At 38.2% G+C, this 17,827-nt stretch overlaps 1 protein-coding gene across 1 annotated transcript in view; it reads right to left on the minus strand.

The window, feature by feature from the left end:
* The window catches only part of pkn1a (protein kinase N1a), a 47,954-nt gene extending 31,162 nt beyond the window's left edge, over positions 1-16,792 (minus strand). The window contains exon 1 of the mRNA XM_063009694.1: positions 16,713-16,792. Coding sequence (XP_062865764.1) covers positions 16,713-16,733 — 21 coding nt within the window. The 5' untranslated portion in view covers positions 16,734-16,792. The remainder of the gene's footprint in view (positions 1-16,712) is intronic.
* Between the last annotated feature and the right edge of the window lie 1,035 nt (positions 16,793-17,827).

The following is a 17,827-nucleotide window of genomic DNA, read 5'->3' on the forward strand; positions in this document are numbered from 1 at the left end:
CATAAAATCATACAAACACAGATCTAATATCACAATAGAAAAAAGTGACTTTGACTTCATCCTAAATGTTAGTGCCAGACTGACTAAACACTGCAAACTCTTCATGTCTTGGAATTTCCACACACAGCATTTTGTAAAGTTTACACACAATAGTGCAAGAGAAGGGTGCTCAGGTGACGCAGCGGTAAAACGCGCTAACACACCAGAGCTGACTTCTCAAACTCATCGGTTCGAAACTCAGCTCTGCTACCGGCAAGCTGAGCACCTACACGAGCAATGATTGGCTTGTTGTTCAAGGGTGGGTGCCAGAGGGGATTCCACATAACGTAATGAAATTACGACCTCTGCTGGCTGATTAATGGCGCCTGCACAGAGACTGAAAATTAGGATCAGGGTGTGTCTCTCCGTACACAAAGCTGATCCACATATGAACTCAGTCGGCTACTGCACTTGGTCGGAGGGGACGTGTGTTATTCACGGCTCTCCTCGGTCAGAAGCAGAGGTCAACATCAGTAGAGAGGAAACGTTATGCAATTAGGTAATTGGATATGACTAGATTGGGAGGAAAATTGGGGGGGGAATGCAAAAAAACAATAATAATGCAAGAGAAATAAACATCCATTAAGCTGCAGTTCTGCTGGTGGGAAAGTCTTGAATGGTCAGACTTTGAAACAGTCAGGATACACAGACTAGACTGAAAAAATCCAGTCTGGTCAGACGAATCCAAAATATAACCAGTATACAGTTTGTCATGTTTGGAGCAAAAAGGGTTGCACATAGAAACCTCAGAACACCGTACCTACAGTGAACTGTGAAGGTGAAAGCATTATAATCTTTGTAATGGTACTTGAGTCATTCATAAAATAATATAAATAAATAATAATCATAAATAGAGAAATGATACCACAGCATATTACAGAAGAATTTAAACTCACTGACCAAAAAAAAGGACAAGTGGAGAAAATGGACTCACCCACAAAGCCAAAATAAATAAAGTTGTCTTTTAAGAAGAAGGGTAACTGTGTTTACATGGCCCAGCCAACCTGTCATGTAAATCCTAGTGTCATTAAAACTGTGTTTGTGTATTTTCAGTCAATACCACATAAAAGACCAACTGGTAAATATGTCCTAAATATAACATTATTTACAAAATAAACTAAATCATTTTTGGGTTCATGTGATGTGCATTTCCTAGCTTCATTACTAAATAAATATGTGGTTGTAGACAATACTGAATGAAATGTAATCCACATGTACGTCATTGTTTAACCGCTTTAGTTAGAGAAATTCTCCAAAACCTCAAATCTGTTTGTCACCAAATCCAAAATGTTACTCGTCATGGAGACAAAACAATGACTCTTGCAAATGAAATTGCATTAGGATCTTAGACTGAGTCATTTTCAGACCTTTACTTTTAATTGAATAATCTGTTTTTCTGTGGAGTTTAAGACTTCTGAAGCATTGTGTAAAAATGAAGTAAAAAAGGAATTTAATAGGTACTCTATTATTTATTTAATATAACATGCATATGAGTGTGTGTGAGAGAGAAATAAAGAGAGATGTGTGTTTGCCATGCTTATAAGACACTTATTATAAATCAGCATAATAGCTCTATCCTTCATAGTCATTAACATAGTAAATATTTAATGTTGTGTTAATGTGTAATTCGAGATGTGAAATCCATAGTCGAACACGATATTAGCAGACCAATAACACACAGTTAGTTTTGCAATATTTGTAAATCCTTCTGATTACTGTCATCAAAGCACAAAAAGTATACAAAAGATCCAAACAAAGTAAAACACAGACAACTAGCGAGAAGGTTTATTATTTTACTAATTTGTAAAAGTTTAGTTTAATAATTCATTACATTTTGGGAGTGAACTAGTCATATCACACTTAAGAGATGCAGCATTTTCGTACACAAATCCACCGGCAATGAGATTGGAAACCAGTTCTTATAAAAAGGTAGAATCCTGCTTGTCATAGGAACTGTTTCGAGATACTAGCTTAGTCTGTTCTACGGGTTTTGACTGTATTACCTGATTTGCTTGTTTAGTTGGTCTCAATTTGAAATGAGCTGCTATCTATGAACTTTCTGTGAGCTGAACTGGCTCTGGTCATGGCAACAGCACTGTTAAGAAGTTTGTCACATATTGTATAGGGTGACTATACTTTTTAGGTTAATGGTAAACTGGCAAGCAATGATGATTGGTTATCAAAAAAGAATTTGGCAAAATAAATTCCTAGGTCTTAAATGTTTCCCCCTGGTTTTGAGCAAAAAGATATTTTATCAGTAAGGGTTCATGCATGATAATTAGACATACCCTTATAATGTTAAACTCATAGATTAAAACAGATCATTTTAGAACCAACTGACAAAGGGCTTTCTTCTCTTTGCTCTCTCTACATTGAGATCGTTTTTAGCAGTGGCTCATCCAACCACTCCTGCACACCTGCTTATCAGAGGTGCACAGATAGACGAGTTAAACAGAACACTTCTCACTGTTCAAACCCACATGTTTATCTTTCCAATTAAATCAAGGATATATCAGTTCTTCGTCCAAAATAACACTGTCGGTGACACTGTCAAGCAACACTGCCATGGCAGCTGTAGTCAAGGACAAAAAGTCTGCACCACTGGCCCCTCCTATCGCAGGTGGCCACAACATGGCTTCATCCCAAACAAATCACTGAGCACAGAAGAGAATAGCAAAAACAAACCAGGGATACGTTACAGAGCATGTTTTAGTCCAATGTTATCCCAGTATGAATCCTTTTTCACAAATAAAAAAATGTAGTGTGCATGTTGGCATCACTGTCATCTAAAAATCGTGAAGAGGGTAAAACAATATAATGCGTCTTTGGCATAAAGAACTTGACATATTCCCCCACTTAAAACAAGCGCAAACATGAACTCGTTTTACCACAGAATATTTCCACTGTCTTCAGTCCAGCTCGGATGAACTCATTTCTGTGCAGAACTGATGCGTGTATTTTTATTAGTGTAATACATTTTCATATTGCATTTCTTGATGCAGGGCCAGACTGTGTTAAGTGACACGAGCAGATGCATGGTAAATGGTGAATGACCTAAATCATTTCTAGCTTTAATAAATATGCTTTTTAGACTGAATGACAATTCTCTCTCACAAAGTTTTACACAAATCTGAGAGCCATGAACCATGTCTGAGTCTTGAGTCTTTAGTGTATTCTCCTTTTATAGCCAGTCATGATTTCCTCACCTGGTACAAATGCACCTGCTTATTGTGAAATGTTTTAAAAGGTGGAACTTGAAAACTTTGCATTCTTATTTTGCCCCTGTCTCAGTTTTTGAGTGTGTTGTAGGAATCATATTGAAAATGTGTTTATATTTAAAAATACATTAATGCTGACTAGTTAAGGCATTTTCTTTATACATTTGCTACCTAAATAAAGGTTCAAGGGAATTAGCACATCTCTAATTCTTGTTTTTCTTGCATGTCTCAGCTTGTAACTATTATTTTTTTAAATGTAGCAATAAAACCATTAGCTAAAACTTTAAGTGTGACTGGCCAACTGGTCAGGTTACGTTTCAAGGAAAAGGCAGATCAATATTGAATATTGTATAACTGTTTATTAACATATTATGGGGCAAAGGCCACTCTGGGCTGATATGATAAAAAAAACTGGCCTGCTTGTTATAGCAACTTTCTAAATACATCTAGCAACGCAGAACTGCATTATGATAAGTGACTAAACCTACCAGAAATCACAAGTATTTGTCTGCTGTGGTCCAAAAATGCTTCAATCGTGTGTCCTGTGAGCTTTCTACTTACATATGAGAAGGAGTTTTATTTGACTGAAATACACTATATGGCCACAAAAATGTAGACATGAGTTGTCAAGTGTTTGAGTAACAGTCATTGCTAACAGGTGTATAAATTAAATTATATAAGGTCTGTCAATTATAAACTTTTAACCTTAAAAATGCTTTTTTAATTGAATGGGAACAAAATACAACACACTCCAATATGGGGGGGGGGGGGGGGGGGGGGGGGCCTTAATGCCAATTGTCAATGAAAACAAGTCATTTGTCCACATACTTTTATGTAGTGTAGGTATGGAAACTCAAAAGTTTCTATTCTTATAATATGTTTAACATTTGCATAGAATTACCTTTTTAATAAACATGTTTTCTTATGATAATAATGTTGCCACTAAAGTTCAGATTTTCATGGATGAATCCTACCTCTTTTAAATGGTAGGGAAGAGGAGGAGTATTAGAGCAAGGTAGAAGTAGAGGAAGAGAAGAAGTATATGATCATTATATTGCATTATCTGGATTCATCTCAGCATCTGTGTATCCATGGTGCAATCAGATAAGTCTACATGTGGGAAAAGAAAACTCTTCCTGGGTTGACTCATTTACACACAGCTGACAGATCAGTCAGCTATCAGGTAAGATCTACAGGTATGTGTGCCACTAAATGAAAAAATAAACATTTACATATACTTAAATACAACCCCCAAACACCACACCCACAGAGCCTGGGGACTAGATCTGAGCACTCACACATGCGTAAACGCACATACACATGAAGCATACTCAGGATTATCAAGTACACACATAAACACAGTTACTCCTGCCCTTACCCTCACAAACGAAATAAACCTTAAAGGCCTCTACTTCCTCTCTTGTACATCAACACATGTAAAACACACACACACACACACACACACACACAGATGCACAGAAGTACATCCTCCCATCTGACTGGGAGGAACCATGGAAAGCCTGACATAATTTCTTTAACCCTTTGCATGTATCACTTCACTTTGAGAATCAGTCCAATGTGGACTGTACTAATAATATTACATCTTAAACAATGCTTACACTGCTTTTATCCCCCATGTAATCCACTGTTGTTAGGTTATAAACAGATCACTAATGTGCAAGACAAAATATTCAATTATGATGGATTAGAAAAAAAAGGCAAACATCAATGTAATATTTTAGATGTAATATTTTAGAGGTGCGGTTAACCTTTATCAGACAAGCAACAACACACATTTAGGCCTGTAATTATCATATTTTAGCAAATGACATCTATTTAATTAATAATTTGATTCACACTAGAAGCACAGTATGAAACAGTAACCACATACTGTCTGAACCTTCTCCTAGTCCAGTTCTACAACTACATTTGTTTGTATATTAATGATTTATGACACTCAAGTTTATATTAAATTATTTGTAAATACATGTTGGGGGTATGTGAATGTAAAAATGAAACACACCTAATAAATTGATGTAACAAATAATGGATAGATCAATTGATTACCAAAGTAATCATTAGTTGCAGCAACTGGTTCAGCTGTAAAAGCACTTCTGCAAACATACATGTGTAGTAAAGAAAACATGTAAATATTGTGGGGACTGGGTGACTTGTGCATATCAGTTTATATCAACAGCAGTAAAATTATTTTTAGAAGGCCTACAGTAATGACGTAGTAGCGAATCCCAAACCCCAAACTCACAGTGCCTTTTTCCCATCAGGAACAGTGAGCTTACTGTCTGCATAGAATGTTTCTATTCTGAATTAAGCATGGAAACTTAGAGCCCAGGGACTGTGTGTGTGTGTGTGTGTGTGTGTGTGTGTGTCTGTATGTCTGTGGGTAAAGGAAAAGGGAGGGAGAGAAAAGCAGGGTTCCTTAAAGGAAGGTAGGAAGGAAAGAAAGGGGTCCCAGAGGACAGGATGAGCAGGTGGTGACAATGCTGAAAAAAGAAACAAGAGAAAGAGAGAACGAGAGAGAGATAATGAGAGAGAGAAAACTAAAGAGATGCAATAGGAGTAAAGCTCTATGGATCAGGTTACACCACCCGAACTGTTGGTGCCCTCAGACAAAGTGCAACAGGGCAGAAGAGAGGAATGGAGGATGGGCTGACGATGCCTGTAGGCTGTAATATTCTGGCCTCCCATAATAAAATATTCATTATGTGAGGGTTTGGTTAATGGAGCGTAATTGACTGTATGATCGTATCATCCAGGAATCACCTGTTTAAACTGATTAGTTTTTTTTCTTCATTAAACCCAAATCTGCTTCCACTTTTAAACCAACAATACTTGGCTAGTATGACTTAGGTATATCTGCAACATTTATTTTAGTAATCAGTATATCCAACATTTAAAAAACTACTGATGTAGTTAATTAGGCAATGTTTGTAGATATTTTTTGCAAATACAAAAATATCATAAAGATTAAAAGACTTAAATCTTTTACATGAAAACTACTGAAAGTTCTAGTAGGTCAGGATAATGCACAATGCCCTCTTTTAAACACAGAATCATTCATTCATTGTCTGTTTTACACCGCCTAATCCTAGTCAGGGTCTCAGTGAGTACAATTCACCAGGCGAAAGGTAGGAAACGACCTGGTCAATCACAGGGCAAACACACACACACACACACACACACAATTTTGTATCTCCAATTAACCAGACCGGGGGTCTTTGGACTGTGGGAGGAAACCGGGGCACCTGGTGGAAACCACTGGGAGAACATGCAAACTCCAAACAGAAAGGAACCAAACTGTTTTCCCTGGAAATTGAACCCAGGACCTTTTTGCTGCAAGGCAATAGTGCTAAACACCAAACCACAGTGTCGTTCAACACAGAATCTATGGGTGTGTTCGAAAACCTAGGGAGCTGCCTTGCTGTCTTACTACCTACATAGGCAGCTGCCTCAGTAGAGAGGATTCTAATAAGTCAATGACTTATAAGTCAGGTTATTCGAACGCGCTACTTAGACAGCGATTCCATCAGGTTTCGCATTTAGCATCTTGTCATTCAAACCAATGGGATGGGGTGGCACAGCGTGCTAGCATGTCAACTAACTCTCTTCTCCCTATCTCCCTTCGTGTACCGAAAACGGTTACATTCGCTGACAAGCCAGAATTTGCAAATAAAAACACTCGTGAGTGCAAGTTTATACAAGTTAAAAATCAATAATAATTTAATTACGTTTGAAAATAACTCATGTCCACGTTTTTATTATTTTTCTGTTAGAGAAGAGCTGCCGCACTGAATGCTGGGATTGCCTTGATCACTAAGGACGCTTCCGATGCTCACTCGTTCTTGAGTCAAAATAACATTGAAATGCCTTCATCATTTGCTCATGCTTGCCACTGGAATTTCTCCACACTAAACTCTTCAAATCACACCTTTATGGACCCTATTAAGTAAAAAGGAGAGTCCTTTTAATTAGGAAAGAGCATTACTCCGGTTAGCAGTAGGTGTGGCTGAAACACCTTAACTCAATATTTAGCAGGTGTCCACGTGCTCTTGGTTAGCACATTGGGTAATAAACACATCATTTGTACCTTTACAGTCATCAGTAATGATAAAATATGGTTATACACTGATGATACACTGATGATACACACTTATTTCTTAGCAACTGGTATGGCACAACAGAAGGGCTACTGTGGCTCAAATTGCAAACAATGTTAATACTTGTGATTAGGTACATATGTCACAACACTCAGAGCATCAAACTCTTCTGTGTATGTAACTGCAAAGTTGCCGGCCAGTCAAAGTGCCTACGCTAACATCTGTCCACCATTGAAGGCACCTACAAAAAGCACACATGCGTTGAAATCGTAAATCAGAGCAATGGAAGAATATGGCCTGACAAATTCTGTTTTCTTCGAGGTCATGTGGACGGCTGGGCAAGTGTGCATCATTTACCCTCAAAAGAGATGGAATGGTGCCAAGACAGACAAGTCTTTTCTTACAAAGGAAAGTCCAGTTTCATTTAGCAAAAACCTACATCAAGTCTGCCAAAAGCATTTGGTAAAATGTGTTCATCAGACCAAGCTTTTGGCCATAATTCCAAAATGTATGTGCCATTGTTTTCTATGGAGTGTGAGTTTACCCGATTAAACTTTGACCCAGTTTGCCGCTGACTATTTCAAAGCTCCTCCACTGACAAACTGTTTGATATGACGTAGTAAAAGTGACGCAGGCAGCACGAACAGCGGTTAACGTGAACAAAACTTAACGTGACTTATTGTATTAAAACAACGACCGAATAATTCAATTAGTCAGAACATATGACCAGTAATAATTAAGTGAAGTGTTCCTATGTCATTCTTTTAGTACATTAAACCTTGTTAAGCTTTTTTAACAATAAGCATTTTAGACTCTTGCAAAAGCTGATTCTCTTATCAGTTTCTTAGCACACTGATCTATAACACAAGTTTAAAAGTGAAACAGTGAGGAAAATCCAGCTCAAAATAGATGTATGTGATGTATGTCAATTAGCATCGTGCTTCCTCTCTGTCTATGCCGAACCCTGCCCTGACGGAGGTGATTGAAGCTAACCCGTATCCCCTCCGAAACACGAGCAGCAGCCAGATGCATCTTTGCCACCCACACATTGACGAGTTTGGCGCCACCTAGCGTTGCATGCGGAGAGACACACCCTAAGGGCACCCTCTCCCATCTCTGTGTAAGCGCCTCCAATCAGCCGGCAGAGAACGCAATCGCATTCTGACAGAGAGAGACCCACATCCGGTTCTTTGTCCCACCCCCCACATGAGCAACCGGCCAATCGTTGCTCATATAGCCACTCAGCTTCGAACCGGTAAAGCAAGGCTGGATTCGATACCACGCTTCTCAGAATCCAGCCCTGGTTGCAGCGCGTTTCTTTTTACCGCTGCGCCACCTGAGCGGCTTGATGATGTTTTACCGCACCGCTTAAGCCAAGTGCTGAGCAAAGCGGCGGTTTGCGCTGAGGCGCGTGGTTTTGCTACTTCTCATGTGAATGCGCCATAGGATGTGCCATGCTGATAGACTCCTACCCAAAAACACTAAATAGTCCTATCATGTAATAGACTACTAGCTACCAACTAGTTGGTAGGCAGAACTAGCTCTGGTCATGGTATTTATACTCGCTGCTGTTCTATGTTATGAAGGGTTTATGAGGGGTTTGTTTAGATAAAACGAATAGCCTAAAATGACTTGCTGTAAGCTTAGTTTACAGTCAGCTAATGTCAGTTATTGCTTAAAAGAATTTAGCAGAACTTATACCCCCTTCTATGTATAATGATTTAATACTGAGTACAGCCATAAGAGTACAATTGAGTTAGAGGAAGATGACGAAATGGACAGACAGAGAGAATATGAAGAGATAAGTGAGTGATGTGTGTGGAATTTATAATGTGATTTATGGTAAGATTGATTGATCCATGTAGCCTGGAAGTGTGGAAGTGGCCTGCAGCAGTGCACTAATTAAGACCAGCGCTTTGTTAATGGGACTGTTACGCAAGTTGCACTGCTCAGCTGCCTGCACTTTATAAACTGGTGATTGAACCGAATTAACCTTAGCATCAATATGATGTCCTTATAAGGACATAGGGCCTTATAGTCCATCATTATTACTATTATTATTATTGTTATGCTTTTCTTTTTCTAAATGTGTGTATTTACCCATTTTCACTGTTAAGAACGATTGATCAAAGGTTGTTGTAACATGTAAGCATGTTAAGCGCACAAAGCATGCAAAAACCATCTTCCAGTTCCAATTTGAAATGCTAGTTAAAATTTTTCTTAGTTTGCTGGATGTTGTTAATGTCTTTATAATGTTCAATCCGTTGGCATTCATCAAACATGCAGGGATGCCATTCATTTCAATTAAACCGTATACAATTGTGCTACTACTGCTGTATAACCCTGTTACACCCCAGCTTTGGTTTTACTGACTTACTTATAGAGAAAGAAAATGAGAATTTACTGATAGAAAATGAAACTCACTGATCCCTTACTAACAACAAATCCTCTTTATATCAACCCTCATTATAATGTACTTACTGTACAATAATGTAAGGTTTTCTTTACCAAACATTAAAAGAACATTGTTCTCAAAAATTTTTTAGTTTAGCTCTGTTTGTCCATAAACAAAGTGCAAAAGTCAGAAGAACACTAATGACTGCTTTAATTAGTAGTTCTTTCTGTCTTGTTTTTTTTTCACATAAATCCCATTTTTGCGTAGTCTCTTTTGCAATGTGTCAGGAACACTGAAAGCTTTTTTCCTTTTTTCTGGGATCATTTGTGACTTGCTGGATAAGCTGTTCCTCACCCTTACAAAAAAAATATACCATGATAATCACTAAATAGATTTGAAAATGATTGCTCTTATTGTGGTTTGGTGGAATCCTAAAGAAATAACTTTTTAACTCTTTTAACCTTTTTATAGATTTTCTGGAGTTACTATAAATCAAGGCGTAGTGTTCCTAATGTTCCTGAGACTTTTTTAGTTTGTAAGTTGAGAGCGAGACCCATAGTAAAAAAATTAGGGCTGTCAAACGCTAAAAATTTTTAATCGCGATTAATCTCAGAATTGCATATAGTTAATTGCGATTAATGGCCTTTTTTTTTTTTTTTTTTTTTTTTTTTTTTTTAAGGAGGTGGTTTTAATGTTATGGCTGATCGGTGTACATACACTAACATACACAAAAACTTATTCACAATCAACACAGTCTTGTTCCCTGGGTTCTGACAACTCATACTTTGCACAATATTGCATTGTTTTTGCACCTTATTCTCACTGTATTCTACTTGCTGCTATATAAACCCTACGCTGCTAACTGGATATCAGAATACGTTTTTATTAGGGCTGTCGAAGTTAATGCGATAATAATAACGCGTTCCAGTGTTGCCAAATTGGGCGGATTTTGTTGGAAAACAATTTAATAGCATTTAAATAACACGTCTGTTTAAAAGTAAATATTCAGTTTTAAGAAGCACCAGCATTGTAGAAGGCTATTAAAAGTGAAGTAAATTTTCAATGCTGATTTGGCTTAATAGTGTTGGTCAGTCTGTATCATATTCTTGAAATGATAAAGTATTGCAAAGGAATATCTTATTATCATATTAATAACACTTAATATTATTATCATGCGTGTGATATATATCATTTACGTGATCTGCGTATCACGTTACCACTGTACGTCACTGAGCTGATATGTGTATCAGGTGACCAGCAGGTAACGGCGTGTTATGTTTAAGTGTGATGCTCCAAGTTGTGGATTAAGCAATAAAGACAACACGTTCTCCACATAACTAGTGTCATTTGTATTTCGTGGTTAAGTACAAAACATAACAATGCGGGTCTTCGTGATGTAATTCTACATGGCACTCACTGCCTGTATAGGTAAATTTTTCCTGTATAGAATTTGCGTTAACGGAACAATTTTTTTTAATCGCGTTAAATTGAGATCGCGTTAATGCGTTATTATCGCGTTAACTTCGACAGCCCTAAAAATAATCAGTGTCCACAAACACAATTTTAACAAACCAGCACTGAACATTAACTGCTGACTGATGACAGAAATTCCCTGTGTTACAAATATTAGTAGTAATTCCTAACTAACTCAAACAACGCGTTTCTCTCTCACACACTTACTCTGGCTATTTGCATGGGGTCAGTGAATGGCTGAGGGTGTGGCTGGACTTTAGGGAAATGATGAATCTGATCTAGTGTGGCACTTGTACAAAGGACTTCATTGTGTTCTGGCATCGGTCTTGTACCCTGCTGATCCACTTGAAATCTGCACTGTCAGCCAACTTCCAAGCAGCCAATAAAAGTCCACTACAAACCTAGCCACCTAATAGAACCACTTTCATTACAAGCCACATTGCTGTCACTCACGTGTAGCATTAAACTAGCCCATAAACACAAGATAATTCATAATCACAAAAAGTACAGGGAAAAAAATCATTTTAAATGTTTTTGGCTAACAAAAAGCACATTAATGTATGCTGTAACCGTAGCAGTGCAGTTATTACATTTAATAAATGTAATAATCTAATAAATGGTTCACTGTTAAACTACTGAATTCTGCATATTTTTGTTTCATAATTCTGATAGGTTTGAATGTATTGCTCTGGGTTTGTATATCTTTTTCTAAACCTTTCTGTGAATGTATGACATAAGCATCATTGTATCAAGAGAACAGGTGCCATCTTTTCACCCGAGAGAATGAATGGCAGTGGCATCAACAGGGTGCACATTCGATCAGAAGTTTCTAATGCTATCCTGATTCATAAAGAAAACAAATAGTATTTTGTCATTAAACGTATAGCATTGTGAGGCTGAACAGGCTAGAATTAAAGGCCAGTGAGAACAAGCACCACTCATAAAGGAAACAGGAAACAATTTAATAAGTTATCTGAATAATTGTATGGTTAGAAATGTATGCTTGAACTGTATTTAGGAACTGTTTGCAACTCTCTTTTCTGTTTTTGAACACTGTGTCTATGTAAAACACTGTGACTTCTCACTGAACTTCTGTAACTTCTCACTGAAAGAGTCTATCACTGAAAATAGCTACTGCATGACATCAGTATTGCAGCATGAATTTTTGGGAAGTGTCCATATACATGCTCCATAAACTATGTGTGTTTTATGTCTCTGTGAGGAAAAACAACGACAGCAGGAAAAAAGAAAGAATAAAAGCAAAGAAGGAAGGAGAAATAGGAAATAGGAAAGGTTGATTTGCATCCAACCAATACCAGTAAAAACAAACTAGTAAAAGACTGAAATCTTTGGTTTTGTTCAGTGTAACATGATCTAAAAATCATACTGTTTATACTATCCTCCTAAATATACGATATAAAATAAAGTTATCGCTTTCCTAGTTCTTTGCTTTCTCTTGACCTGAGTTTAGGTGCATTAAATCCTCCGCCTTACACTGTTTTTGCACTTGGTCTAAATACTTGGGTTAATAGCCAGGATCAATTTGGGGCTCATGTGAGAGAAGTCGTCACTAAAGCTGAATTATGTTTACACAGACACGATCCCTCTAAACCATGGCTCAACTGCAGATCTTTAATGTCATGTATAATGTTCAGAGGATCATTCCAAAACTGGAGATGAAGGGATCTTATTTATTTTAGGTTTTGTATTGTATATTTAATAGGTTTTTCTGAACTTGCTTCCACCGTTAAACCTTTGAAGTAAAGTATTTAAATGAACGGTGTGACGCTTACATACTAAAATGATTTCTTACTGTTTTAATGAGACGTAATTACTTATCATATACAGTGTATCACAAAAGTGAGTACACCCCTCACATTTCTGCAGATATTTAAGTATATCTTTTCATGGGACAACACTGACAAAATGACACTTTGACACAATGAAAAGTAGTCTGTGTGCAGCTTATATAACAGTGTAAATTTATTCTTCCCTCAAAATAACTCAATATACAGCCATTAATGTCTAAACCACCGGCAACAAAAGTGAGTACACCCCTAAGAGACTACACCCCTAAATGTCCAAATTGAGCACTGCTTGTCATTTTCCCTCCAAAATGTCATGTGATTTGTTAGTGTTACTAGGTCTCAGGTGTGCATAGGGAGCAGGTGTGTTCAATTTAGTAGTACAGCTCTCACACTCTCTCATACTGGTCACTGAAAGTTCCAACATGGCACCTCATGGCAAAGAACTCTCTGAGGATCTTAAAAGACGAATTGTTGCGCTACATGAAGATGGCCAAGGCTACAAGAAGATTGCCAACACCCTGAAACTGAGCTGCAGCACAGTGGCCAAGATCAATCAGCGTTTTAAAAGAGCAGGGTCCACTCAGAACAGACCTCGCGTTGGTCGTCCAAAGAAGCTGAGTGCACGTGCTCAGCGTCACATCCAACTGCTGTCTTTGAAAGATAGGTGCAGGAGTGCTGTCAGCATTGCTGCAGAGATTGAAAAGGTGGGGGGTCAGCCTGTCAGTGCTCAGATCATACGCCGCACACTACATCAAATTGGTCTGCATGGCTGTCACCCCAGAAGGAAGCCTCTTCTGAAGTCTCTACACAAGAAAGCCCGCAAACAGTTTGCTGAAGACATGTCAACAAAGGACATGGATTACTGGAACCATGTCCTATGGTCTGATGAGACCAAGATTAATTTGTTTGGTTCAGATGGTCTCAAGCATGTGTGGCAGCAATCAGGTGAGGAGTACAAAGATAAGTGTGTCATGCCTACAGTCAAGCATGGTGGTGGGAATGCCATGGTCTGGGGCTGCATGAGTGCAGCAGGTGTTGGGGAGTTACATTTCATTGAGGGACACATGAACTCCAATATGTACTGTGAAATACTGAAGCAGCGCATGATCCCCTCCCTCCGGAAACTGGGTCGCAGGGCAGTGTTCCAGCATGATAATGACCCCAAACACACCTCTAAGACGACCACTGCTTTATTGAAGAGGCTGAGGGTAAAGGTGATGGACTGGCCAAGCATGTCTCCAGACCTAAACCCAATAGAACATCTTTGGGGCATCCTCAAGCGGAAGGTGGAGGAGCGCAAAGTCTCGAATATCCGCCAGCTCCGTGATGTCGTCATGGAGGAGTGGAAAAGCATTCCAGTGGCAACCTGTGAAGCTCTGGTAAACTCCATGCCCAGGAGAGTTAAGGCAGTTCTGGGAAATAATGGTGGCCACACAAAATATTGACACTTCAGGAACTTTCACTAAGGGGTGTACTCACTTTTGTTGCCGGTGGTTTAGACATTAATGGCTGTATATTGAGTTATTTTGAGGGAAGAATAAATTTACACTGTTATATAAGCTGCACACAGACTACTTTTCATTGTGTCAAAGTGTCATTTTGTCAATGTTGTCCCATGAAAAGATATACTTAAATATCTGCAGAAATGTGAGGGGTGTACTCACTTTTGTGATACACTGTACTTGTGTATAGGTTTAAGATCTTTTTTTTTAGTTCTGAGCAGTAAAGACAATCTCTACAACAAACTTGCTTTTGTTACTTCATATCTGTACTCAGTAACACCAACTTCATCAGATATCACCTTGTAGTAGCCAGCTAGGAGTCTTTATATTTTTTCAACTCTTTTTTCAGTTTATTTTTGTGATCGGGTCACAGGTGACATTTTCATCTCATAACTCCATCCAGATCCTGTTTGTGCAAGTAACACTGAAGAAACTGTCATCTGTAGATTTTGCTTTGCCTTTATACCCAGGTAACAAGTAGATTTTTACCTTGACCTTAAACTCAGAATTGTCTTTTCAGTTCATTCCAAATATGTTTAATGTTTAATGTTTCTGTGCCGGCCACTAGGGTTTTTCCACACCAAACATGTTAAATCATGTCTTTATGGATCTTGTGCACATGAGTGCAGGTATGCACAAGCTGGAAAGGGTCACAAAGTTGAAAGCATATAATTTACTGTGTAAACCCAATTTTACAGAAGGTTTTTTTCTGTAGCACGAAAAAGAAATAATTAACTTAATTGACACAATGATGTTTGTAAATATACACAAATTCCTATTTCGATGCCTGCAACACATTCAGTCCAGAAAGCTGGGACTGGGCAGTGTAAGACTGGGACTCAGGGGTACTTCAGTCCACAAAAACACCATCCACTGGTACACACACATGCATTCATTAAAAAGCCACCATGGAAATTAGCCACCGACTTTTTACAGTACAATATTCTGTTCCCAGTTCCTCAGACCTCCCTCTGTTTTTAATCTCATTACTTAAGTGGCAGTCTGTCATTTCTCTTACAGTCATACACATCTGTCTGACCAATACTGGCAAAACCCAAAGAACATTTCCATATTTAGCTGCACAATCACACCCAAGCCACTCCACATCTCTGATAGAACTCTGTAATGATGCATAGTTAACTGTGCATATGTATATGTTCTACATTTTAAAGTGTGAATAATAAAAATCATTTACACTTCATTTTAATAATTTCAAATGTTTACTTATAGAAAAAGTTTTAGTCATTCCAGCCTACTGGTTATTGCACAACGTATAAGGGGACCTGTCCTCAGTTTAAACACTAGTGTTTTGTTACATGTAATTATTTTAACATAATAATATATTACATCAACACATATGTTGCTAAGGATACATACATTAAAAAGCCAAATTAAGAAGTAAGAAGTAAAGTAAAGGAATTTTCCACTTTTAATCCATAATAACTTCAAATGCCTGCCATTTAGCAAGCAAGTCCAACCCATTTTCAGGTGTGAGCAATAAAGATAGGGTAGCTGGTACTTTTTGGTCTCCAGATATGTCCACCCTATACAAAACTATGAAATGTTGACCAGTGATGCTTCAAAGTATATATCCTCATCTTTCCGCATGATTTATGTCTAATGCAGCTGTTGCATTTGTGCAATTACATACATATACAATATGAGTCAATATATGCCCTAGCTATTTTCCATTATTTTCTCAGTACAGACAAGGTGTTGAAATTCATGGCTGAGGTGATCAATCATGTTCTACTGATGTAGTATACAGTGATTAGGTTGAAAAACACTAGACTAGTAGGACAAATAAGTGCTGAGGTAAAGAATAATATTGATATTTGACACACAGCAGGAGACATGAGTGTCTAGAGTCAGTGTACCAAGGAATTAAAGTTGTGTTTTACAGGCTTTCTTGGAAACTTAACCTTAAGGGGTTATTGTATAAATCAACTCTATAGAACAGGCTGGTTTATATGAAGCCACAGGGCGTTTGCATTGCCTTAACAGATTATTTGGGCTTTGCTGCAACAAAACCAAAACAGACAGTTACAGAACCAACTTGTTTTCCAAGTCCTGGCATTAATAAAGACACTGTCATGCAAATCATGGCAAGGTATTTACAAAGACATTAATGAAAAGTTTTAATAAGAATATAATGTGCTTACTTGGATGGAGTCGTTGGCCATTTTCTGTTCTTTGTAAACACGAGACAGCAACGTAAATCCAACCGGCTTGTCAGGGGCAACAGTTTGTTTGTTTTTTCCTTCTTCCGGATATTTAGACACCCAACAAATACTGTATTGTATTTATATTTTAAAAGGAAATCCACCGAGGAGTGAACTAATGTATACACATCTGTAATGAATGAGTGATGATGCAGCTACAGCACAGTCCGTGTTATTCACGATTTAACCAAATTACTACAGGGTCAAAGAAGAGTTTTTCTAACCAAAACAACAACTAAATTGCACGTACAAATTAAAACATTAAAACAGAAAATCTGTCCTAAAAACTAAAAGTATATACATCTTTTTCTGGCTGTCCACATCATCTCATTCATACACTCAGCCAGCCATCCCGTCCATTCACTTCCATAACCAGACACACAATACACTACAGCACGGGCTCCAAACGCTTATAAAATGTTTTCTAACTTAAAACAAGACAAAAATTGGAACAGCATGTTTAATTCGGACCGAATACAATTGGGGAAAGTGTGTAGCACATCCTCATTCAATTTCATCTTTCTTTCCGAGTCGTTTAAACCGTCACATTCCCTCAACCGACACGTGTCGCTGCATTAGATACAGCCAAAACACAATGCTGGCGCTGTGCTATTAACTCCGAAACACGGTATTACGATAAAGAACTGCCTTGTTGCTGGTTTATATGAGGATAAATTCAGAAGAAAACGAGTCTGTCCCCTGTAGCTGTGATCTATGTCCTCGGCTCGGTGGTGATGTTCATAGCTGGAGCGGAGGATTTGCCGTATCCTCTAGCGCGCGGCGCGTCACGTGACCACAGAGAGGCAAGACAATAAAGCCAGACCAGGGCTGTGTCCTAAATGCGCCCTTCCCCCTATTCCTTACACATAACCAGTCCCTAAACTGTTTACACTTTGCGTTTACTTTCAGCCCTAAATGTAAATGAGTGAATGGGTGTTGTGCCCTTACATACTACTACATTTTCGGGATTTAGCAGACGCTTTTATCCAACAGTATACAGTCTAAGCAACTGAGGGTTAAGGGCCTTGTTCAAGGACCCAACAGTGGCAACCTGG

Source organism: Trichomycterus rosablanca, chromosome 15 (genome assembly GCF_030014385.1).
Source record: "Trichomycterus rosablanca isolate fTriRos1 chromosome 15, fTriRos1.hap1, whole genome shotgun sequence".
NCBI classification, from domain to species: domain Eukaryota; kingdom Metazoa; phylum Chordata; class Actinopteri; order Siluriformes; family Trichomycteridae; genus Trichomycterus; species Trichomycterus rosablanca.